General features: G+C 42.1%; 1 protein-coding gene across 6 annotated transcripts in view; it reads right to left on the reverse strand.

Annotated features, from left to right (window-relative positions):
* The window catches only part of pard3bb (par-3 family cell polarity regulator beta b), a 920,021-nt gene that overhangs the window by 63,880 nt on the left and 829,245 nt on the right, over window positions 1-26,896 (reverse strand). For all 6 annotated transcript variants that reach the window (XM_060930186.1, XM_060930187.1, XM_060930184.1 and 3 more), the window contains one exon: window positions 19,655-19,772. In XM_060930186.1, the coding sequence (XP_060786169.1) occupies window positions 19,655-19,772 (118 nt within the window). The remainder of the gene's footprint in view (window positions 1-19,654; window positions 19,773-26,896) is intronic.

Consider the following 26,896-nt stretch of genomic DNA (forward strand, 5'->3'; position numbering starts at 1 on the left):
AAATGCATAGATCCAGATTTTCATAGAAAAAGCTGTCTGAAACTTGTTTGTTCCATGTTGACTTTCCCATGTTACAGATATTTACGACAGGCTTCATCCTGTAAAATCGTCATCGTCGTCATAGTGCTTATGGTGTTTTAGTGATAATGGTACCAAAACGTACTGCTTTTGAACTACCAATATGACCGAAATATCTTAATTCGATGGGTGAGTAAAGGTGTGGCGAGGAGAGGCGGAGAAAGACAAGCAGGGGATAAAAAGCATGCTACATCACAGAGCTGGCTGGAATTGCTTCTACAGAAGCTGTGTGGCGGCAGCTGGACCAGCAGCTAAACATTTTTAATCATATTACACATGGGTCACCATTCCAAGCTGTGGCGCAGAGCGTCACATACCATGCTGGGGGTTATCTCTCACTCCCTAGGTGCACTGAGTGAGATCGAGCTGCAGATTATTCCTGCATGCCTCTGGGCCATGGGGAGGTTCGCGAGGGTTAGCATGCAGCCTGTGTTTCTTTAACTGATTTTCTCTCCCCTGCAGCGGATTCGCTGAATCCCAGTTCTAATCAAAGCCAGATCTAACTGCGGTTCTGATGAAAGCTGATAGGACACACTGTCGCCCTGTATTACGTACCTGGGCAATCTTTGAAAAGTTAAAGCCAAACGTATGAATAAGTAAAGCCCTTTTTAAAAAGTAATTCTGTACGACACCACAGAAGTACAAGGTGCGCCGAAAGAAATGGTATAAAATATTAAAAGTATTAACCAGTGGATGTTTTATTTTTTTATGGATTTCTGTCTATTCATTGTAAAGTAATAATGACTGGGTTGTTGGTTTAATATATATAATGAAACATAACGTGTGTGAGATGAACGTACAGAAATATTATTTAGAAGTCTTGGTTAGATTAGATTAGATAAAACTTTATTGATCCCTTTGGGCGGGTTCCCTCAGGGAAATTAAGATTCCAGCAGCATCATTACAGATAAACAGAGAAAAGAAATAGAGAAAACTTCTAGATAAATTAAAATAAATTAAGTATTTACATATACAAATATAAAAAGAATAAGATATGGGGAAGAGAGGAAGGGGGGAAGGAGGGGGAAAAAAGGTGGGGAGAAGGGGGGCGGCAGGAGGTTGGGTTAGTTTAACCGTCAGGTGGAATTTTCACAAATGTTTGATTGTATTTAAATGCTTAAATGGCTTTTGTCCATCATATTTGGCTAATATTTTTTGCTTGAATTCAGAAGTACATAATTATAACACTAGGTCTAGAAATAATATTCATATGTCAAAAGTTTCTTCTACGTCTGGCCTTCGTTCTTTTTCCTTTTCTGCTGCCAAATTGTTTAATAGTCTTGATGACAGTATCAAGAAATCTTTTTCTGTGAGGGCTTTTACTAATAATTATTGGTCTAAAGTTAATTATTAGTCTGCGTATTTTGTAGGTATTTAAGCAGTGACACTAATTTGACCTTCGATATCATTTAATCTGATGCTATGTAGAATTGTTAATGTAGTTTCTTATTTTTGTTTTATTATTATTAATTTTTGTTCATTTTTATTTGAATATATTTATATTTTTATGTACTTATACATAATTCATTTAACTAAACACAGCTCCAATGTAAATGAGGCTTATCTTTTTGGATTCTGTGTTTAATAAAGTTTAAACTAAACTAAACCCTCTGGTAAGTTTAAGGAGAACTGAAGTCATTTTTAAACTTGCTTTATTTCTTAATTAACGTGGTATTCAATTACGTTTTTGGTTTTAGTAACCTTATATCGTGACTCGTATTGGCAACTAATTGTAATTAAATATTATACTTATCGGCCTATTCAGTTCTTAGCCGTGTTGAATTTAGTTCGTTTGGTCCACGGCAGGCGTCGCTTATCTGCGCGATCTTCACCAGACTTCTGCGAGACTTCGAAACGTCAAGTGTCAGCCAGGTGTCAGTGCCGCCATTTTGAAAACTGTTTTCCAAACGAAATGTTGCACAAAAACGAGTTTAAATGACGATTACTGCCTACTTTTTTTTCAAACTTTCCTGATTGCTATCAAAACAAACAAAACTTCCAGCTTGATTACATCAGCATTCGAAAGAGGGCGCGTGCGTCTTTTGACAACATCGGCAGATGTCGGTCACTTTGATTTCCGCTGTACGTTTTACTTCCGTCCTACGATGTCTCGCACTAGTCTGGCTAATGCGACTTCAAAGCTCTGCGAGCATTTGGTCTGGCAAAGATATTAAGCCCAACCGTTTCCCAAAGTGCGTGGTTGACCCGCCTCCCTGAAATGCCTCAGTTTGCTACTGGTCGAAGCCAGAAAAGGCTGTGACGAAGCTTAAACCAATCACATCACTCTTTCCTCTGACGTATGTGACGCGACGGGGCTAACTGGTAGATTAAACTCTTACCGAAGCCGGTCGGGAGCAAGGCGAAAACGTCCTTCCTTTCAATAAATACCCCCAGGGCTGCTCTTTGCTCCGTTTTCAATGAGAACTTGCTCCATGTTCGTAATGTTTCTAGTGAATGAAGCGCTTCCGGCATAGATTCTGGAAACAATCTATGGCTTCCGGTCGCAGTTCTACTACGTCACTGCCTTGAACACGCCTCTACCCAGGGCCGTTGGAGATGCTCAAAGTTGATTGGCTCCCGATTTTTCGGGAGCTTGGAAGAGCTGGAGATAGCTTGCCTTGCCAGACTAAGCTCGCAACAGGCCCTCGTGTTGCATCACACTTAGAATGGGCGGGCCCAGGCTAGTCTCGCACAGGTCTCAGCGAATCTCGTTTACAGCCATTGCTTTGACATATGGACTGATATATTACAGAGCATATTTCAAACACTCATAACTTGCTACAGCACTGACAAAATAGCTATCAAAAATGCGTTCCTATATTTCATAAAATGAGAAATAGAATTTTGATAATAAAAAAATTTGCCTTCAGTTCTCCTTTAAGACATGTTACCTAATACTTGGTGGTCTAACTGCTCACCGTGTTCACAGGAAGCTAAACAGACAACAGATCCAGTGTGGTTCTATGAGACATAACTTCAGACTGAAGATAGAAGCGTACTAATCACCCATAATGCCAATGGCCTGCTTTGTCTGCAGGGCGCAGCAGGTTGACCTGGTTGTAATCCAATTAAAATTCCACCTTTATGACCAACCACATGCCTGTCTCTCGCTTGGATTCTCTGTCCGATCAGACAGTCTTCTGATTGAACCGTTCCCCACCTGACCCTTGCTGTTTAACCCATGGCCTCCAATGCGGTCCATAATGAAGAATTTTCACTATTTTTACATTATTAAAATAAGGGTTATCCATGTCATGCACCTCATTCTGCCATGCTTGCTTTTTTCTGTTTGAAATTCTCTCTCCTTGTCTTCCACCATAGAAAATGCCTCCCTACGGACCCATGCATTCTTAAACGCACAGACACACCACTGAAATACATGTCCACTTCATCACTTCTCTCCAGCTCTCACTAACTCCAACCACTCCACAGCCACTTCATTTGATCGACTCTAATAACATTCATATCACAACCATCTAAACACACTCCATCATTTCAAATTACGAGGCCTGTAATTATGCCATAGCCTACAACTGTATCAAAACTCAGACCCACCCTTTAATCAGGCAGCTGTGAGCTAAGCTACTTTGCTCTCACGGGTTTGTGAGACTGACAAAGATTAAAAAACTTGACCACTGTGGTAGTGGGTTAAACTGGATAAAGCTGGAGGAGCATTTTTTTTAAGTCGGCGTTTCAGTCAACAAGATCTCTGCAATTAACTTACAATTAACTTTCACTTTTACCCTGAGGATAGCCTTTCTGGGAATGTAATACATGGGTCCAATCAAATACTCCCACTCAAAAAGTTCAGCTTCATTGTGATTTCAATATGCGATGTAAAAAGTTTAAATATGGAGCAGTAGAGTTTACAAACTACACACGATAAGATCTAACCTTTAACCTGTTTCACTTCTTTCAATGAGATTTAACAAGCAATCTTTTGGATGACATTTTGTACTTGGATCCAAATTGAACACCTGGGATAGAATATCTTAAGAACAATTCTTTGTAATTCTGAAGGCTCCACTTCCATACTGAAGCTACAGAAGTCTATATAATATTTAGTCTCAGGGGTCATTAATATTCATTTATTCAGAACACCACCTCCTTGCACATTAGTGCTTGCTCGCAATGTGGTAAGGGCACATCAAAAATGATCCTTCGCTGCTTCGCTTGGCGGAATAACACATGAAGGTTTCCACTGACCCAGTAAAACAAAACTTTTCCAGGAATACGTGATTGGTCAAATAACAACACAATAATTAAACTTAAACAGATCAGCTTCCCAGATAACAAAACCAAAGGTTTACATCAACACACCATCTGGCAGGCTCTGTGGAGAGGGCACTGTCTAAATATTAGTGAAACCTCCACTTGTGCTGAGATGGTTAAGAATACTGCTGTCCCAACAAGATTTCTGCGAGAGCTTAAAAGTATGATTTTTGTTTCCATTTACATTTTGGGTATTTTTGTAACTTGAGGGTGTGTATTCATGTAACTAAAGCTAAACTTCACTCAAATGCATTTCCACTGTTCGCCAGCCAAGTTAAATGAAGGTTATGTTGCTTGGCACTCTAGCTTTCTCATGCTGTACTTTAAACAATATGCAAGTGCAAAAGCCTTTGAATTAATTTCTCCAGCGGTATTCAAATGTCAGTACCAGAGACGTCAGCACTTTTTCCATGCAGACTGGGCTACGGATGGAAAGGCAGCTGAGGCGGGAAACAATTGACTTACCAAAACACTGTTTGAGGTTAGCGTTAGTTGCTGTGGAGATCCAATCGGCTCAGTGTAGCATATTCTTCTGTCAATAGAGAGAATTGCGGCACAAGTTCTTCTTTTTTAACGCCAAGAGCTCAAACCACAAATATGCACTGACGTCTTGGCTAGCTATCATGGGTGATATTTTCCTTTCATATTTCCCAAACAGGATGGGAAAATCACTTTCAAGAAGGGCAAAATCAAGTCTGCAACAAAGGCATAAACCTCCTTGTATGGCCCTGTCTGCCAATGACCCTAACTGGCCATGACTGTTACACTAGATGAGGTAAAGGCAATAAGGCGGCATGACAAACTCAGTATTAATCTCCCCTTCTGCCAATCCATTACCACTGGAACATCTGTAACTGCAGTCCTCTGGGGGGTTTCATCAGCATCACTACGACAAGGTAAAAGTGATTGGGGCTGAAAAGGGGTTCAGAATAATGAAGAGTGGAGGCAACTTACTTCCCTATATGAGCTCTCCTTATACCATGATGCACTCCATTCTCTCAGTAATGAACTCAGTTGGAGCGCTTAAATCGTGTCACTCTGTCATACGCAAGGTTAGGGGTTATAAAAAGATGGAGATTACTTCATGCATGTCTGTGACTCTATGCAGTTGGTTTGACAGTTTGGAGTGTGAGACAGTCCAGGGTGGGTCAAGCACTTGGAGACAGCAATATATTCGTCTACAGCCAGCACTTCCCTGACCAGACACATTCCTGTTCGGGGATTTTACCATTATGGCTGTCTAAGGAGTGTAATGCATATCCACAAGGTCGTGATCTCTGCTCAAACATGGTTACATCACCATGATAGGGGTTACTCAGATGCCCAGTACAGGCCCCAAAGCTTCAGACAAAAGAGACCGAGGGAAGCAGCATCGTAATAGCAGTCCATCATCTTATCTTTACATGTCATGTTATTATCAGGGATAAGAATGAAAAATATTAAAAAAGTCTGAAAAAAGCCAGGGGTTTGGGGGCCGCAGGCATCATCCAGCGGGGCCCGGGGCAGAGCCCTGGTGGGAGCCCAAGGGGCGGGAGCTAATGATTTTCTGCTATTTTTTTTTTTACCCCAAGACCATTAATTTTATCAGCAAAAAGTTGCAATTTATCTGGAAATAAATTCCCCTTCTTGGTGGACTATCAGGTGAAAACGATTAATATGGTACAAGAGACTTGTTTTTAATCAATTCACATTTGATGATTTCAAAAAATCAATGCACCTTTTAATATAAACGAGCTCTACAGTATTATATTTCTGCATTTTTGCTATTCATGTCTCTGAATACTCTAATCCTTTAAAATGAAGTGCAAACCAGAAAAAAAAGTTCTATCATATAATTCTCTTAAGCTTTCTTCTGATGTTATCATGGTAGCAGGAGGTCTTGCATATCAAGCAGGCAACATTCAACATCACTTATCACTTCCCTTTCAACTGTTGTGTGTACTAACTAGGTTTTATGTGGACAGGATGTTGTGTAATGTAATACAGATACCATATGGTCAATTTGAAGATCAAGATGGTGATTTTGAATTAAACAGGCATGTACAATTGGCATTACATATTGGAAATTTTTTTTAAATCAAAAACTATAAGTTCATCTCAGCCTAAAAAATTTGGGCAGACGCTCCTGCGCGGCACATGCCAGCAATTCCCCCCGTCCCCCTATGAAATTAGCAATAAGTAGGAGAGTTGTACATGGTATCATACCTAACATTTTATCAGAAATATAGAGATATGATACTATGATTCTCCCCAACATGCTATTAGATCAGCTAACCCCATTTATAAAAGATACACACATATATGACATGTATTTCACACGTGTGCACACACACTCAGAGCAGTGGGCAGCCACACCAGAGCGCCCAGGGAGCAGTCATGGGTTAGGTACCTTGCTCAAGGGCACCTCAGCCCAAGGGCACCCCACGCCAACCTAACTGCATGCCTTTGGATTGTGGGGGAAACCGGAGCACCTGGACGAAACCCACATTTCATGCAAACTCCACACAGAAAGGCCCTCGCCAGCCACTGGGTTCGAACCCGGAACCTTCTTGCTGTGAGACGACCGTGCTAACCACTACACCACTGTGCCGCCCATGATGGTGGACTCATGAACATTAGCCAATGTGAGAGAGGCCTTCAGTTGCTTAGAAGTTACCCTGGGGTCCTTTGTGACCTCATCAACTATTACACGCCTTGCTCTTGGAGTGATCTTTGTTGGTCGACCACTCCTGGGGAGGGTAACAATGGTCTTGCATTTCCTCCATTTGCACACAATCTGTCTGACTGTGGATTGGTGGAGTCCAAACTCTTTAGAGATGGTTTTGTAACCTTTTCCAACTTGATGAGCATCAACAACGCTTTTTCTGAGGTCCTCAGAAATCTCCTTTGTTTGTGCCATGAAGCACGAACGTGTTGTGAAGATCAGACTCTGATAGATCCCTGTTCTTTAAATAAAACAGGGTGCCCACTCACACCTGATTGTCGTCCCATTGATTGAAAACACCTGACTCTAATTTCACCTTCAAATTAACTGCTAATCCTAGAGATTCACATACTTTTGCCACTCACAGATATGTAATATTGGATCGTTTTCCTCAGTAAATAAATGACCAAGTATAATATTTTTGTCTCATTTGTTTAGCTGGGTTCTCTTTATCTACTTTTAGGACTTGTGTGAAAATCTGATGTTTTAGGTCATATTTATGCAGAAATAGAGAAAATTCTAAAGGGTTCACAAACTTTCAAGCACCACTGTATCTTGAAATGAAATTTCATGAAATATCTCTCTCAAAACACACGAGTATCAGTTTCAGAGTCTTGGAGCCATTTTACTGAAAAGTGTCGTTTCTATATATAAAAATGTCATACACCTTGAGGGAAAATATCTACACGGTTTAGCAAACTGCACGGTTACACAAGCTATTTTCAGTTCTTGGTGATTAACCGTCACACTTCCTATTTTGGTGAATTCCAGGGGGGATGGAATGTTGGGTCGTATGACTGTAGCTTTCAGTTCACGAGGTGAGTCATAAACACAACACTCAGGCTCCATGACCTTGGGAGTAATGGCTCGCACAAGTTCAAAGTCTGTGTATCTGTCGGTCTCTCTTCTCCTTGTTTCTGATGTCAACTTATTATTCACATCCTATGCGGCGTATCTGAAGCAGAGAGAATGTTCAGGTCCACAGCGACACATTCATAAAAGGAATGCAGGAAAACAGTTGGGGTGCTGGGTAACGACATAAATAACAGTTAACATTCATGGAGCAATATTTCTTTTTGAGACAAAGACTGTGCTGGACAGTACACATGAAGATGACAATTCACACAGCCACTGAAACTCAATTTGGTGTCTTGAAGGAAGTACTCAGGCCCAACACAGAGGACAAAGACCCCTTTATCCATAAGCAGAGATTCTCCGATCGAAACCGGAAAAACGACGTCAGGTAGCCCAGCTGCCACAATGGCTCACACTCAGAAAAAGACCATGAAAGTCAATTAAGAAGGAAATTAGGCTGGAAATGAATTATCCAGCCCTGTAATCTCATCAGAGCCACATGGTAATTGAGAGGGCAGATTATCAGTCCCGAATTAGTGCAGAGTTCAGCTGCACTCCCATGTCTGCACGTCTGAATTTTATACATGACCAAGGTGAATGTGGAAAATTGATAGTTCTAGTTTTCTTCAAAGAAAAATAAGTTTCGCAAACTAAACTAGCATCAGTTTATGATGTTGATGAAGCAATCTTGTCTTGGCTGAATGGTCGCATCTGTTCTAATCTGCATCAAAGAAACAACATGAAGCGTTTTAAGGTGATGAAACACGGAGCAACTTTTCGGGCAATGTTGCTGCGCTTCGACACTTTCCCCATGGAGATTGGGCAACGTAATTTCTATCTGAACGATTCTGATCGTTTTAGGCAACTTTTTAAGGTCATCCAATCTTCTAGCAGCAAATCACATGACCACCCCAGTGCTTCTGAAATTTTCAGCAAAGATGGCGGCATCTCAATGGCAGTGGAGCGAAGAAGAAGAGAGACAACTTGTATCTTTTTATGCCGGTAAGTTATGTGTAAACCCAAAGTGATGAATTTACCTCATCAAATGCTTAGAAAACCAACAGACATCTATTTTTGTGTGCTCAGGTTGTAATTAAGACATTGACTTTTTTCAGCGAAGTGTAAACTGCTGTTAGCGAACCAAGTCACGTCAAGTTTATTTGTACAGCGCTTTTAACAATAAAAATTGTCGCAAAGCAGCTTTACAGAATTTGAACGACTTAAAACATGAGCTAATTTTCTCCCTAATCTATCCCCAATGAGCGAGCCTGTGGCGACGGTGGCAAGGAAAAACTCCCTCAGACGACATGAGGAAGAAACCTCGAGAGGAACCAGACTCAAAAGGGAACCCATCCTCATTTGGGCAACAACAGACAGCATGACTATAACATTAACAGTTTTAACATGAAGACAGTTTTGTTGATGTTATAACTCTTCATTGATGGAAACTTGAGTGCAAAACTGTTCATGACAACTGCAGTCCTAAAGTTAGAACCACCACTACATAGAGGTTGAACGGGATTTCGCTAACTAGCGGTGTTTTTTGCTTGCACAGTTAACTGAAAGTTATCGCTAGTTATACTGTATAGGGATAACGCTAGCTCTCTTGCGTCAAGTTAAAAGTAGGGGCAGCTCATGATTTTTTTTTTTTGAGTTGTAATAGAGATTGTCGAACTTATCATCTGATCTAATTCACATACAGAGCACGACTACTTGTGGAACCCGAGGGCGAAATAGTACAAACTTCAGGATCTAAAAAAGAAAGAAAGCCTTTCAGGAGCTCTGTCAGCTCCTTTTCCTCCTGAGTAGCCATCTTCTGGTCCAAGTCCTTTCGTCTTTTTTGCTGAGATGAGAATTAAAACGATTGTTTTGCTGATGTGTCAGTTATTAGTTATAGCATATGTGATTGAGGCTAGTCGCATTTTTAAAGAGATTTAAAGTGTTTATTATTAACAGAATAATGTGGTTATTTTGACTTATAAATGTTAAAATAATGGCAAGTTATCTTTTGATCAGAGTATCTATTCAGTTTTGTTCCAGAAGTGAAACTCGAGCGAAATAAAGGCTGAAGCCAAGACAAACGTGACCACTGCAAATGTTTCACTATCCGTCTTTGCGGTGTCTGTGTCCCTGGCAATAGATTTGCTGCTATCTGATTGGTTGCTGCCAATTGTCTATTGCCCTAATTAGTTGCCGTGTCTCACCTGGTTGCCCGTTGCCAACAACATTACCCAAAAAGTTGCCCCGTGTATCATCACCTTTAGACACCCAGGAATTGAGGAAGATAAACACCTGTATTAAACCTTAAAGACACACAGACGGTGTCACATACTGGAGAACTAAGGACAGACCGAAAAATCTCATGACCTCCGCCAGGAATAAAGGGTCCATTTATGCAAGACAAAGCCTCGCTTTCACTGTCTAAGCAGTAAAAATATCTGGAAGTGACACATTCTATTGGCTGCTGTGTATTGACTTCTTATTTTTATAACCTTATCACATCTGCATGCGTGGTGGCTTTGTTGGCTTCTTGCAGCTTGTGTTTAAGTAAGTGATCCCAGATGTTCGGTGGGGGATCTCCACCCATTCTGCAAGAATAACACGTGATGGAGTAAAACTGAAACTCTGAAAACCAAAGAAGGTAATGTCTTGCAGCATCTTTAAGAAAGAGCACAGACAGATTAATTATTGGACTGGATACCCAAGTTTTAGCAGATTTTTGGAAAACCGAACATTGTTTCTCCAAATAAGGTACTACAGGTTCCTGTATATCATCACTGGCAGAGTCAATATCTCCTACTGGTCATTATTCTCACAGAGATGCTCGAGCGATGCAGAATAAGGAGGGAGCAAGGAAGCTGCAGGATGTAGTGGTTATCCTGTCTCATTAGTGTCCCTTCAATCTGAAGGCCCCTCTCTGCTTTTCTCCCTCACCTTCAGCTGTGGTTTCAGCATACCACAGGGGAAAAGTTGACGGGGATGAGTCAGTGGATGTGGCACACAAGTTACCCCAGCTGACAGGAAATCAAAGGCCACTGATCATTGTTGCAGGCCTTGTTCGCAGTCAGCTTTGTTACTAATTTTGAAATAGAGCTAACAGTTCCCGTTACGTTCAGTGGGATCCACATCAAAGGCTTCACTGCATATCCTGCCATTTCTGTACCCAGATCAACCTTGACTTCATGCAACTGCTACCGAAACAGACCCAGGAGAACTGAAGGAGCTGGGGTCAAAAGGAGGCAAACTCAAGCAGGGAAACTCATTCACATAAAAGGCACACCATCGCTAGTGGTATTTAAGCCTACCTCAAACCACAAGTAAGCCTTGAACAGAAATCCAGTCTCCTACTCGTGTATACTAAACAAATAATTTGCTCTAGAATGTCAGGGAAAAATACTTCAATGCTGGCTGAAGTGGTTTTGGCAAAGGTGTAGGTGAGGTGGGTTTTCCCACCATTGTGTGTGTTTGAAAGTATGCCAGAGATGATCCTGTTGATCTAGACCCGGTGTTGAGAACCCAGTCTGGTTTGTGTCCCAGTTCACTAGAGGAAGCAGAGCCGGATCCTGTGAGACAGAGCCTGACAGATTTGCAAGACCCCCCCCCCACATCCATCCGATGGGAAGAAACCCAAGGCCGGAGTTATACAGTATACAATAAGTGGCTGCTATCTCCATCTCGTTAACACCAGGAATATGGTTAGAAAGCCAGCATTAACATTCTTTCCTTCACCATATTACAGCTTTTAAAACACAGTCACAAGACCACACTATTTTGAATGCAGTTCAAATGCCACGGTGTATGCATGGCCCACCGAATGCCTCTTTGAAAAAAGAAAAGAAAGGCCTTTAAAAAAAGCCCCAAGTCATTTTATCAGGAATTCATTAGATCTAATAGGCAGCGCTGGATTCTGTCGACAAGAAGAGATGTGGTGTTCATAACATTTCTACTTCTCTCTCTGACACTAAATCACCCCAAAGTCATCAAGCAGAACAGGGGAAGACATTGTGCATCACTCATTTACAACTTCGTAGCTGTGGGCTAAATATAAAGAGAACAGTTAAAGCGATTCCCATGAATCCATGAGCAGATGAGACATGGAGGTGGAAGTACCTTCTGGGGAAAACAGACAAAAAACTAATTCCATCTCTGTGTTTGAATTACCAATAGGATTACACATTAGCCCTATAAACCACTTCCACTGGACAAATTATTATGTGCTACACACCAAATGGGCAACACTTTACTCAAGGATAGTGTTCATAAGGCTAAATGACACCTACATAAACACTTCCTGAGAGCTGATACTAACCTACATACGGTACCACAGGCTTATTCCAATCTACTTTCTTCAATATTGATGTCATAACAGATTTTTGTCAATATGGTCGTGTTATGAGACTTTGATTTACATGATTTATGTTGAACTGGATTTGTAGCTCATTGTAATTCTGGTATGTCTAAGTAACAAGGATGTGACATATTAAACCTTCCTACTAAGACAGGGTTAAACTGGAAAAAGTGAACAAACGGACCCTTCCAAATGATGGGATACCTTGACATGACTTAACACTGAGAATCATTACACTGTATCAGACAGGGTGCTCCAGAAAATCTGAAGTGACCAGCTTAAAAAAAAAAAAAAAAAGTAGGAGTTGGTTCTGGAATTTGTAGCGACAAAAGCACGCTAATGCTAGGGGGGTCTGGGATTTTCCCCCCAGAAAATTTTGAAATTTACATGCCTTCTGGTGCATTCTCAGCTTATAAATTACTAACCATTTCCTTGTAAAATACTTGCAAAATATGTATGAAATTTACCTCCAGATTGTAGGTGCAATAGGCTTATCAAATCAGTCTCATGTAAAAAGGAATCAGTCTCATAAATTCATTAATCATTAATTCAAGTGTAATAGTTTATGGCTAAGCTATTAAAATCAATGGAATAACTTAGTGGTGATGTTGCTATAGTTTATTGAGTATTGTAGCTCTAATATAATAGGTTTACTCTAGATCTATAACATTCATATAACAACCAAATGGGGTGAAGGCAATTAGAATACTTATTTGGCAGAGGTTGGCATTCAGTGGGTGTTGTAGCAATAAACAGGACACAGTTTATTTCAAAGATACCATTTACTGAAATAGATGACATGAATGAGCAAACTAATACAGAAGAAGAAGAAACCTTTATTTGTCACATGCACACTTCAAGCACAGTGAAATTCATCCTCTGCATTTAACCCATCTGAAGCAGAGAACACACACACTCAGAGCAGTGGGCAGCCACACTACAGTGCCCAGGGAGCAGTCGAGGTTAGGTACCTTGCTCAAGAGCACTTCAGCCCAAGGCCACCCCACGTTAACCTAACCTGCATGTCTTTGGACTGTGGGGGAAACCGGAGCACCCGGAGGAAACCCACGCAGACACGGGGAGAACATGCAAACTCCACACAGAAAGGCCCTCGCCAGTCACTGGGCTCGAACCTGGACCTTCTTGCTGTGAGGCGACCGTGCTAACCACTACACCACCGTGCCACCCGAATACTGATCAGATATAGCAACAATTACAGCCAAGGAATACTTCAATATAAATGGTGATACAATGTATACAAATAAGAATCAGTAGTGTATATGATGATAATTAAGGCACTAATGGTGATCCGAAGTAATAAGCTATATGCCAGTGTTACAGTGTAGGGGCGAGTGAATGTTAAAATGTGATAAGGAAATCACGTGTGTGTGTGTGTGTGTGTGTGTGTGTATGAGTAGGTATGTGTGTGAGAGTGTGTGTGTGTGTGTGTGTGTAAGAGTGTGTGTGTGGAATGCGAATGGAATGCGCGAGCCTTGTGCCAGGCCCCGCCCAGAGGGGGATGGTCAGCACAGGGAGAGCGCGCGAAAGAGGGGAAACAAAGGAACTGTAGCTTAAACTAGGCTTGGCTAGGCTTTAAACCCAACTTCTACTCAACCTTAGCTACTTCTGAAATCCCAACATTGAGAAGTATAGTACGACGGTGGGAGTTAAAAGAGAGAGAGAGAGAGAGAAAACACATGCACGATCTAACTAAATACAGATAGTAAACAAAGTAAATCAAATAACATGTGGTCTAGGACCGATTTCCATGTGGATCAAAATGCGTACATTTAAACCATAAATGAATTCCAATAAACAACACACTTCACATTAACTAGCCACAACTAAGACTAACAATTGCCCAGATGCCAGCCTTACTTGAGATCGCTCTTGCTTGAAAGTGCGCCTTCTGTTATCCGAAGACAGCGCAGAGCGCAGGTCTAGGGAGAAGACAGTTTTGTTCCTTTCACTTTTACAGCTCATCAGCTGAAGATCTTCGGTGTTCCGTTGGTCGTCTGATGATCTGGAAGGAATCTTGCTTATAGTTCGTCGACGTTGAGAAAGGGAAAAGGGATCCGGTCGCCTTTTCTCTTTAAAATACTACGTGGGCTGCAGTAACTAACAGGTTCAGTTATTATTACAACTCTGTGAAGGTCAAATACATTGAACTTTGGCTAAAGGTCCGACATCAATAGCTTGTTCTTTGTTCTCTATCCTTCTGTGGCACCAATGCATCGGCTTCTCTTTCACGAGTGGAATCCACCGCCAGAGAGAAAGAATTTCGATTCCGCCGCGAGTTTAAAGCACAGTTGTGACGTCACTTTATTTGGTATCCGGTATCATCTCTGTATCCAATACCATTACAGGGAGTCAGAAGAATGGGCAGAGATAGAACATGGCATCGAGTACAGGGATTGGTGTGTTCAATGCTGTACAGTGACAGGGAGAAGATGGTTCATAAATGATTATTATGGCTACGGCATGGCAGTCCATCCCTACAAGATGTATGCTTGGTTTTCTGAGTTACCTTCTGTAGTATGCTGCCTGGCTCTGTAGCATAACTACGTACATACGCTATGGCATTGTCACGTGGTCTGGCTCATCCAGTCAAAGCGCGAGAATCGATCAACAAACACGGCATCGCTTTTGGTCATCTCATCTCATCATCTCTAGCCGCTTTATCCTGTTCTACAGGGTCGCAGGCAAGCTGGAGCCTATCCCAGCTGACTACGGGCGAAAGGCGGGGTACACCCTGGACAAGTCGCCAGGTCATCACAGGGCTGACACATAGACACAGACAACCATTCACACTCACATTCACACCTACGCTCAATTTAGAGTCACCAGTTAACCTAACCTGCATGTCTTTGGACTGTGGGGGAAACCGGAGCACCCGGAGGAAACCCACGCGGACACGGGGAGAACATGCAAACTCCGCACAGAAAGGCCCTCGTCGGCCACGGGGCTCGAACCCGGACCTTCTTGCTGTGAGGCGACAGCGCTAACCACTACACCACCGTGCCGCCCCGCTTTTGGTCATGCTAGACCCAAATCGAAAACAATTTCATGGTGAAATAATTGGATTTGCTGCAAATTATGGGCAGCGGAGATTATATAAATTGCTTGAACATTGAAAGGCAAATTTTTACTTTTTTTTTTCCTCTCTCCTGGGATCGAGTAGCCGGCGCAGACCGTCTGTGTCGGCGAAGAAAACCGCTGGTCGCTGATGCTTGTGGACATCTCTGATCAGGGTTATGTATACTCCCCTACTTTGATAGGAAATGGCTTATTGATAAGAGTTGTCAGAAAAAAATGGCCAGACTGGTTCAAGCTAACAAGAAGTCTATGGTAACACAATAACTGTTTACAGCCATGGTCAACAGAAAAGCATCTCAGAATGCACAACATGTTGAACCTTGAGGTGGATGCACTACAATAACAGAAGACCATGTCTGGATCATTAAAACTTGGTGCAACACACTATGAAGAGAGCACTATTTGCGCTATTCCGAATGCATGCGCTCACAAACACCCATGATTGGCTAGTGTCGATATGATTGACGGGAGAGAGAGAGAGAGAGAGTAACGTCATCCCTCTCATTCCAGACAGCCTGGCCAGTTTTGCTCTCTTGGCTCCCAGCTAGAGATGGCTGCGATCTCTGGACAATAGGATGAATGATTTTTGTGTTGTGCCACACAGGTGGCTCGTAGCTGTTATGACATTCTAACATGAACCAGGGTTAAAACTGTCATGACTAAGATGTTCTATCTTGACAAAAAAATGAAAAAAGCAGTCTTTATGACATCTAACATTTGATGTTTCTGTTGTCTGAAATGACTAATTCAGTTGTCATGAACACCAAGCTTAAGTCAAGTTTAACTAAGCAAATGTTACTCAAATGCTGTTCAGAAGCTCCGTTCACGGTAAGTTCCGACTGTACCGTCTATGAATCTGGAAAGCATGGGCGGTGAGTTTGTCCAGACCAGTAGATCCGGATGAGTGCAATTCTTTAGCAGTGTTGACAGACAGAATGAACTTATCTTTACTCTGTCACTCTGGGAGTACACTTAGCAACAGTCAATTCTCTGGAAGGATAAATAAACCCTTGGACTTTCCACACAAGCAAAAAAAAAAACAGGCTATGACATCACTCGAGGACTCATAACTCTACTGAAAAAAACCCAACAACAAATGAAGAAGTGGTGAAACGAATGACTAAATATGGGAAAGGTCTAGTAAACAGCAATCTGTGGATATAAAATACTGGAACAGTTTGTCTACATACAGTATAAACTAGAATGTTATCAAAATCATGCTTTTTTTTCTGATACAGCATATTTCTAGGCGGCACGGTGGTGTAGTGGTTAGCGCTGTCGCCTCACAGCAAGAAGGTCCGGGTTCGAGCCCCGTGGCCGGCGAGGGCCTTTCTGTGTGGAGTTTGCATGTTCTCCCCGTGTCCGCGTGGGTTTCCTCCGGGTGCTCCGGTTTCCCCCACAGTCCAAAGACATGCAGGTTAGGTTAACTGGTGACTCTAAGGTGGTGTTTACATTAGACCGTATCGTTTTCGTCGCGGATGCACTGTCCGTGCACATTAAAACGCCGGGAAACGACTCCACAGGCAGAACAATTTGAATCCGCCAGGGCCCACGTATTCAACCCAGTACGTATCTGATCCGGTGCTGTGTAAACATTGAGGAACGAGGATACGCAGTGCTGAGCTCTAGCTGACGTCGTCATTGGACGACGTCACTGTGACATCCACCTTCCTGATTCGCTGGCGTTGGTCATGCCAAGTTGGTCAGGTGACGCGACTGCTGAAAAACGGTGCGGACTTCACTTCCTGCTATTTGTGTGTGTACGCGAATCGTTTTAAAAACGTTAATCTGATGATCCGCTGATTCGAAGTAATGTAAACAGGGCCTAAATTGACCGTAGGTGTGAATGTGAGTGTGAATGGTTGTCTGTGTCTATGTGTCAGCCCTGTGATGACCTGGCGACTTGTCCAGGGTGTACCCCGCCTTTCGCCCGTAGTCAGCTGGGATAGGCTCCAGCTTGCCTGCGACCCTGTAGAACAGGATAAAGCGGCTAGAGATGATGAGATGAGATGAATATATTTCTAATGCCTGAAAAAACAAGACACTTCAGAGGCATGCCACCAATTTAGGGAGCGGCTGACATAATTTTGAGACTAGACACTATTTCCATGTACCATATAATGAATACAGTGAAGCAGTTACGATGCAGAAAGCACAGTGTGCACACATACGTGTGTGCGTGTTGGTGCGAAGGCTCAGTAGGACTAGTCTGTTGATTTAATTCTCCTACCATGCCTCAGGCAAAAGCCTGACATTTTATCCACACGAACATCACCAAACCAGTGTGCTGTTCTGTGGCTTTATAATTGTTTTGACCCAAACATCAGTTAAAACGCAACAGACATTAGGAATGCATGTACACGCCACTGGGCTCAAACCTGCGGCCGCTTGGATTTTCTGCAGCTACAAAAACAGCCTGCAATAACTTCGCTTTGTTTTGATTCATGGAGAACGTCACTTTCCTTGAGTCACCGGATAAATTAGCGTGAAATACTTTTCGACGAGCGAAATAAGAAACGCAAACGCGAGCCTTAACGAGTGGACTCGTTTGACTGGGTGATTGCTGTTTGGAGGGAGTTTAATTCAATCTGCACCTCTAATCCCAGCATCAGCAATTCTTTCTGTTCTCCACTCTAAACAAGCACAGATTGGCTCATTTGAAATCGAAAGAGGTATAACTATTGATTGTGCACAGACAGAGTCGCACTATGTTCTCTGTGAAGACAAACAATGCTGGTCTGCCCTAATCCTGACCCAATGAAGAGCGAAATAAAACAAGAGTTCAGCTCAAGTTTGGACAAGTGATTACTCAATGTGCAAATGCCTAACTGCTGATTCGTGGAATAAAAATAAATCTTTGATTCGTGTGTGGACCTGCAACGGGAAGCAGTGAGGAGACTTGTTAGTTTTTTCTTTTTTATCAGACATCTAATTTTTTAGGTTTGTTTACCTGACGTGTTTCGACGTACGACTGTCGTCTTCCTCAGAGTGTCACCGGATGCTATTGGTGACGCATCTTTTATCAGCTGATGTTTCCGAAGGCGTGGCCTTCCTGTCTGGATTGACAGGTCAGTCACGCCTTCTACTGTCAGTTCGTCCCCTGCAAGATGGCACTCCAGGTATGGGAGAGCATGTATGCTCCTTCATCTCGGTTGATGGTCCTCGGACTTCGCTTACGGATCTCTATGGCCTCCCTGATCCAGCGCTGATGTTTATTATCTTCTGTGCGGATGACTGACAGTAGAAGGCGTGACCGACCTGTCAATCCAGACAGGAAGGCCACGCCTTCGGAAACATCAGCTGATAAAAGATGCGTCACCAATAACATCCGGTGACACTCTGAGGAAGACGACAGACGTACGTCGAAACATGTCAGGTCAACAAACCTAAAAAATTAGATGTCTGATAAAAAAGAAAAAACTAACAATATTCAATATAAGACATAATGAACGTAGGGGGCGTCATGGCTCAGGTGGATAAGGCGCCATATCATAAATCCGGGGACCCGGGTTCGATTCCAACCCGAGGTCATTTCCTGATCCCTCCCCGTCTCTCTCCTGCTCGTTTCCTGTCTCTGCACTGTCCTGTCCAATAAAGGTGGAAAAAGCCCCAAAAAATATCTTTAAAAAAAAAAAGACATAATGAACGTAATCGAGGGCGGCACGGTGGTGTAGTGGTTAGCACTGTCGCCTCACAGCAAGAAGGTCCTGGGTTCGAGCCCCGGGGCCGGCGAGGGCCTTTCTGTGTGGAGTTTGCATGTTCTTCCCGTGTCTGCGTGGTTTTCCCCACAGTCCAAAGACATGCAGGTTAGGTTAACTGGTGACTCTAAATTGAGCGTAGGTGTGAATGTGAGTGTGAATGGTTGTCTGTGTCTATGTGTCAGCCCTGTGATGACCTGGCGACTTGTCCAGGGTGTACCCCGCCTTTCGCCCATAGTCAGCTGGGATAGGCTCCAGCTTGCCTGCGACCCTGTAGAACGTAATCGAAAGACGGTGAGGAGACGTCAGTGACACGACTTGTATGATAAAATGGTAGCATTCACTCTCCGATTCTCTGAATATGGAAGTGGAAAAGTGAAGAAACAAAACACACTCGAGCAGGAAATGACAAAGCAAAATGATATTTGGACAAACAATGCTTTGTGCTGTGTTCATCAGGATGTGTGTGAAAGATGAGAGTTACTGTGTTGGCCAGAGCTCTGTGAAGGTTCAGAGAGATGGAGATGGGTGGAGTGAAAAAGTTGGTGTTGTTGTAGGCCATGTGGGAGTTCAGCGTGTCGAGGTTAAGTAAAGTCGACTCACCCGATGTGGGTCGTACTCGGAGCCTTGGCGTCGAGCCTCAAACTCTTCGTAGGCTGGAGCAGCTCCCTCTCTCCGAGCCTGCTGATACTCTCTGCGCAGCTGCTGGATACGGTCCATACTGTTGCACCAAACACACACACACACACACACACACACACACAGAATGCTGATTTCCATATTGATTTAGTTTTAACAACTCCATATTAAACAAAGCCTGACCTTTGTTTAATGTGTGCTCACCCCTGCTGTCTAAAAGCTTCGAAATACACATCCTAATACGTTTTTGATGCCCACACAAATGCATAAACATACAGAGCAAAGGCTTTAGCATAATAGATTTTATACGTTAGATGAAGGTCAAGGAGGGCATGCTTTGCTGCTGATGGATTCGATGAGGAACAGCCTCTGAAAAGCGAATGCAGCAGAGGAATATCGAATTCACGTCAAACTACATGGACACCATTTGCACCCCAAGAATTTAAATCACAGATAATCAACATTCTCATGACGATATACCTCAGGACAGGATTACAAAATAAGACTCGACGTGTGACGGGGTGTAAATGTATGTTGCTGATGACATTTTGATAAGGATTCAAAGTTAAATAAACAGACAGCAAATGGCTTGTTTATCGAACACTCAACCAAAGGATGTGTGATATTTTTTCTGTCTGTTCTCAAATATTGTGTCGTGTTATAAAGCCATGGAAGTGTGGCGTTGTTGATAAGGGCCTGCCTGTCAGTTCAGGGCAACTCATACTCAAACACAGTCTCACCTCCGTACACGCCAAAGTCACCTGCGACCTTTCGACATCACAAACGGCACACATGCAGAATGAAAGCACAGCATCGTAACACACACCTTGCTGCAATGTCAACTACAGCGAAATATCAGCGGCCCAGCTCAATGCTATGCTGCTGTTCAGTTAATCAGGATGTTCACATCACCACAACAGCCTTCCGCAGGCATTACACAAAGACACAGTCCCGCATACAGTGGTGCTTGAAAGTTTGTGAACCCTTTAGAATGTTCTACATTTCTGCATAAATATGACCTAAAACATCATCAGATTTTCACACAAGTCCTAAAAGTAGATAAAGAGAACCCAGTTAAACAAATGAGACAAAAATATTATACTTGGTCATTTATTTATTGAGGAAAATGAATTCAATATTACATATCTGTGAGTGGCAAAAGTATGTGAACCTCTAGGATTTGCAGTTAATTTGAAGGTGAAATTAGAGTCCGGTGTTTTCAATCAATGGGATGACGATCAGGTGTGAGTGGGCACCCTGTTTTATTTAAAGAACAGGGATCTATCAGAGTCTGATCTTCACAACACATGTTTGTGGAAGTGTATCTTGGCACAAACAAAAGAGATTTCTGAGGACCTCAGAAAAAGCATTGTTGATGCTCATCAAGCTGGAAAAGGTTACAAAACCATCTCTAAAGAGTTTGGACTCCACCAATCCACAGTCAGACAGATTGTGTGCAAATGGAGGAAATGCAAGACCATTGTTACCCTCCCCAGGAGTGGTTGACCAACAAAGATCACTCCAAGAGCAAGGCGTGTAATAGTCGGCGAGGTCACAAAGGACCCCAGGGTAACCTCTAAGCAACTGAAGGCCTCTCTCACATTGGCTAATGTTCATGAGTCCACCATCAGGAGAACACTGAACAACAATGGTGTGCATGGCAGCAGGGTCGCAAGGAGAAAGCCACTGCTCTCCAAAAAGAACATTGCTGCTCATCTGCAGTTTGCTAAAGATCATACGGACAAGCCAGAAGGCTATTGGAAAAATGTTTTGTGGACGGATGAGACCAAAAAGAACTTTTTGGTTTAAATGAGAAGCGTTATGTTTGGAGAAAGGAAAGCACTGCATTCCAGCATAAGACCCGAATCCCATCTGTGAAACATGGTGGTGGTAGTATCGTGGTTTGGGCCTGTTTTGCTGCATCTGGGCCAGGACGGCTTGCCATCATTGATGGAACAATGAATTCTGAATTACACCAGCGAATTCTAAAGGAAAATGTCAGGACATCTGTCCATGAACTGAATCTCAAGAGAAGGTGGGTCATGCAGCAAGACAACGACCCTAAGCACACAAGTCGTTCTACCAAAGAATGGTTAAAGAAGAATAAAGTTAATGTTTTGGAATGGCCAAGTCAAAGTCCTGACCTTAATCCAATGGAAATGTTGTGGAAGGACCTGAAGCGAGCAGTTCATGTGAGGAAACCCACCAACATCCCAGAGTTGAAGCTGTTCTGTATGGAGGAATGGGCTAAAATTCCTCCAAGCCGGTGTGCAGGACTGATCAACAGTTACGGGAAACGTTTAGTTGCAGTTATTGCTGCACAAGGGGGTCACACCAGATACTGAAAGCAAAGGTTCACATACTTTTGCCACTCACAGATATGTAATATTGGATCATTTTCCTCAATAAATAAATGACCAAGTATAATATTTTTGTCTCGTTTGTTTAACTGGGTTCTCTTTATCTACTTTTAGGACTTGTCTGAAAATCTGATGATGTTTTAGGTCATATTTATGCAGAAATATAGAAAATTCTAAAGGGTTCACAAACTTTCAAGCACCACTGTACATATAAACTACATCTACACAAAAGCTCGACAAGCAAAGGTTTGAAAAACAAATAAACAAAAAAATGCATCTCCAAGAAGTTCATAACACAGCTAACAGACCAAGGAAATACATCAAGGAAACAGTTAACTATGGAAGCCATAAGATAATAAATGGTGTTCATGAAACTGAGATATACAGGTTATTTTATGTCGCGATAAATTAGCCATTTTGAGTTTTCAAATTAATTATTACAAATGTTTTATTTAGGGCTATTGAAGTTAAAGTGATGATAATGCGTGAACGCAAATTCATTTTAACGGCACTAATTTTTTGACATGCAATTAATGCATGCATGTTCTATGCCCCTCCCCCATAATGTGGGAAATCAGGAAGTGACATAGCGTGAGCGAGCGATGTAGCAAGTAGCTGATTGGTGTAAGTCGTCATAAAGTGCACTTATGTACAGAATCAACTTATATTGTTGCATTATGACTTTAAATAAAATGTGTGTATTTTTATATGCTTTTGTTGGTCCAGAGGGGAGAAAAGATGACGTGTTCAGATCCAGGTGTGTGTGTGTATAAAAGTGTCTAAGCACTCAGGCTACACACTGGAGTGAGAGAGATCGTTTGTTTTATTCTGAGAAATCGGTGAGTAATGTAAAAGTGTTTATAAATGCACTTTTTGCTCATGAATGTTCTGTAGATTTCCCAGTGAATTTTTGCATTTTACTGGAAAACATCTTTATGAGCTGTGTGGCTTAACAAATGTATTTATTTGGGTTTTGTATTTTTATTTTCTTTATTTGGGCAATTCCATGTAAATGTCAACCTCACCATGCAAAAATAAAGCAACATGTAATACATCAAAACCACTCCCAGAGATATCACCTAGGCCTGTATTTTACAGATGTGAATAAGGTGAACCAATTTGTAACCAACCTAATATGTCACTGTCAGTCTTTCTTTCTTATAATGTAAAACCCAAGCTAAAATCAACTTTGATGATGTACAATTCTATATTATTCCCACAAGCCACAGAAATGTATGCTAAAATCCACAAAACAGCAAAACAATAGCCATCCTAAATATTATTTAAGAACTTTGATAGTTTTAGCTGATATTTAGAGAGTTTTTCAAAGGGTTATGGTGGTTAAATTGCTGATTTTCTAAACATATGCCATGTCTATTTCAGACGCGTCACATCCATAACGGAATTTCGTCACATCCATAACGCTGACTTTTCCTTCCGAAACTCTGCATGAAATACAAAATATTTTAAACAAAGATTTTTTTAATATTCACCTTGGAGCCCTCTATCAAATGGATATCTCCATTTCGACATTAGGTTTACAATTTCACAGAGTTTGATAAAAATGTACAGTCACCCAAGAAAAGTGATACTTTTTCTGTCACATCCATAACGCATCTTTTATTGGCATTTTCTGGCATGCCCTAGATGTACTATGGGAATTGTTCTTGTTCTATCACTTCTCCAGTATGGTACAGCCTTAAAATATGCAACACCTGTTTAAATACTGGGGGACAATAAAACATGCACTGGGTCATTTGTTGCCATTTTGAGTTCAAGTGTCACGTCCATAACGCTGGAATTGCTCATTTAAAGATGGCCACTACTGTTGTCCAGAGTCCAAATCACCAAGCTTGTTTAGTTTATTTCATTGCATAGCTTCAGGCTGAAAGTTAAGGACAGAACGAGAGGAAAATACTACCGGTATATTGTTTTGTTCACACTTAATTGTACGAAACCTTCAAAATTATAACGTAAACACTGCTTTATTTTTTTTAAATGCAGTGGGGGAATAAAATACTCAAAAACAATTATTTTTGCTGTGTCCAGCCTTATGCTTCCTGACCTGTCAGGATGGGTCCTGGGTATGAAGTTAAACCACATCCGGTGGCAAGGCTCCTGCCAGGGATGGATGGGGCTTTGGGGAGCGTGGGGTCACCCCTTAATTGTCATCACTCCCAGGTCCACTCTGACCTGGAGTGGTAGCACCTGTTAGGGTGCCAGCTATGGCTCAAATAGCTCCACTGCCTTGTGGATGGCTAGGGATAGCCCAAGGCTAAGGGAGTCAACCCTAACAGAAAACAACGGGGAATGCCTACCCCATGCATGCAAAGTCTGGGCATGCCCACAAGGCATCACTCTTACCACACAGAGGAAGTCCCTTCCAATGGATGTTTGGGTGGTGCCAGCAAGCGTCGTGGAGCGCTCAGGGCTCGATGAGGCACATAAGGCTTCCAGGCCATCCACTGCACCCAACTCCATGTTCTGCCATCTCGACCTCGTCTTGCCACTGAAAATCATGGATCTTGGGCGAGACAGTGAGGTTGGCGCAGCGCAACCCATCCTCACTTTAATCCAACACCTAGCGCAAGTCATGCCTACTCATCCACTTCACCTTCCTGACCTGGCCACATACATGGCAAATGCATAAAGCAAGCAGACTTGTCCACTCCCACTCCCCAAAAACATGAAAAATATCCCTTTAATGTACGTTTAGAACAGATTAAAAAAATGTGAGATTAACTGGTGATTAGTCAGGATTAATCTCGAGTTAACTATGGACAATAACGTTATTAATCACGATTAAATATTTTAATCGATTCACAGCCTGAGTTTTATTTAATATACAGTAATGTACACTTCAGTACTTGATGATTTGAAGGATAAGCTGACCAAACAAATACTCATCTGCTATGCTTGCTCATCGCTTTCATTTAATTCATAATTTAATCCATAAAATTTCAGTCCTTGAAATAATCAATGTCTCTGATTAAGATGCTGTCTCCAGCAATATATGCCACGCAAAAAAAAAAAAAACATTTTGTAGACGTCTATACTATTCCTTTAAAAAAAATGCATTGATCATGATGTATTGTGGTTACATTACATTGTCAGACAGTGGCACTGGACTTAATACTGCTCCTTGGGGAAGAAAAATGGTCAAGGTCAGAAACGTGTAAAACCGAGACACGATTGAGGCTGTGTGCACAACTCCCAAGCAGTTGTCTGAGCAGAGTCATTAGTAGGATTCGTAGGCAATTTCGGTATTAACTCCTCACAACACGCACATTACAGCCTATAGTATGCATTCCATCCAACACATTATATAAACTATATGTATATGGGCTTTAAACATGGAAAGTTTATGATAAAGACCATCACCCAGTCGTTTATACAGAAAAACTTTATATACGCATACTGAGCTTCGAGCAAACCTACACATACATCAAGGCAAATCATATACATACGTTTTGCATTTTACATAATACCATATTTACACTGTGTTATATATATTTGCAAAACACACACATGCACAGACTGACGAGTCCAACAACACATCCTGACAGTGTTACCGAGGTAACGGAGTTTAAATAAACATACAGTGTCCAACACTGAAGTGACTACATCTGCTGTGTGGATGAGAGCAGTGCACTCTAAACGCTCTGGATTTTTACATTTGGGCAACGGACAAATGTTTACAACACTTTCAGTAATGCCAATTCTGTTCAACCAAGACAGTCCCTCCCATATATACACACTAGGGCTGCGTACCTAAACGTAACATCAGGTACAGGTACCGGTACAGAGGTTTAGGTACAGGTCCGGACCTGTACCTGAACAATTTGACAAATTCTTCTGAACTTCTTCAATAATGACAGAAACATTAATAAACTGTTGACAATTTGTCAGTATCTTTATTCAAAGAAAACCGAACATACGGTAACTAGGTTTCCTACCTCACTTCTCAGTCACCCTATAGTTAACTTGGGACAAAAAGTCATAAGTTGTCTCACAGCGAGAAGTGACTACACTAGAGTACTACAGACTACGCGCAGTCCGCAACCTTTAACTTACGCGGCAAAATTACACAAAGCAACAAAGGCTGCCAATGCCAGCAAAGGAAAAATGGCTGACCTGCTTTTGAGTCTTTTTGACCAATCAGAACGCTGGATCAGCCAAGCTCTTGCAATGTCTCGTGAGACTGTGGCGAGAGGATCGCAAATCAAAGATGGCTCTGATTTCAAGTTTCAGCGTGGCATTTTACGTCTTTTCCAGTGCTAAATTTTCGTCTTTGTGGTAGGATTTACGCATCTTCAGTCACAAAATAAGCAGATACTTGGTGTAAATTTATATCGGTACAGTGGCCTAGTGGTAGCGTGTCCGCCTCTCGATCGGGAGATCGTGAGTTCTATTCACGGTCGGGTCATACCAAAGACCATCATAAAAATGGTACCTACCGCCATCTGGCAAGGCACACTGCAATACAGATGTGCATGGGGAGTTAAACTCTCGTGGTTACCAGAGGACTAGCCCCCCACTGTAACCCTAGCTATGTAATAGGCGAGAGGCCGAGGGCTATGGAAACGGAGATCGGCGCCGCCCAATGCGCCACATACAGGTTGGGCCTGGTTAGTACTTGAGTGGGAGACTGCCTAGGAATACCAGGCAGGAAGGACTTTGGCGTGGGAAGGACTTTGACTTGACTTTGTACCGGTACTTCATGATCCGGTATTTTGGACTTGTACCGAATCTATTTTCATGGTACAGTACCGGTACGCAGCCCTAATACATACATACAGTATATAAAAGTGTTTTACTAGGAAATGCACCACTCGTATTTTTCATA

The sequence above is a fragment of the Neoarius graeffei genome, chromosome 9 (genome assembly GCF_027579695.1).
Source record: "Neoarius graeffei isolate fNeoGra1 chromosome 9, fNeoGra1.pri, whole genome shotgun sequence".
Taxonomy (NCBI): Eukaryota; Metazoa; Chordata; class Actinopteri; order Siluriformes; family Ariidae; genus Neoarius; species Neoarius graeffei.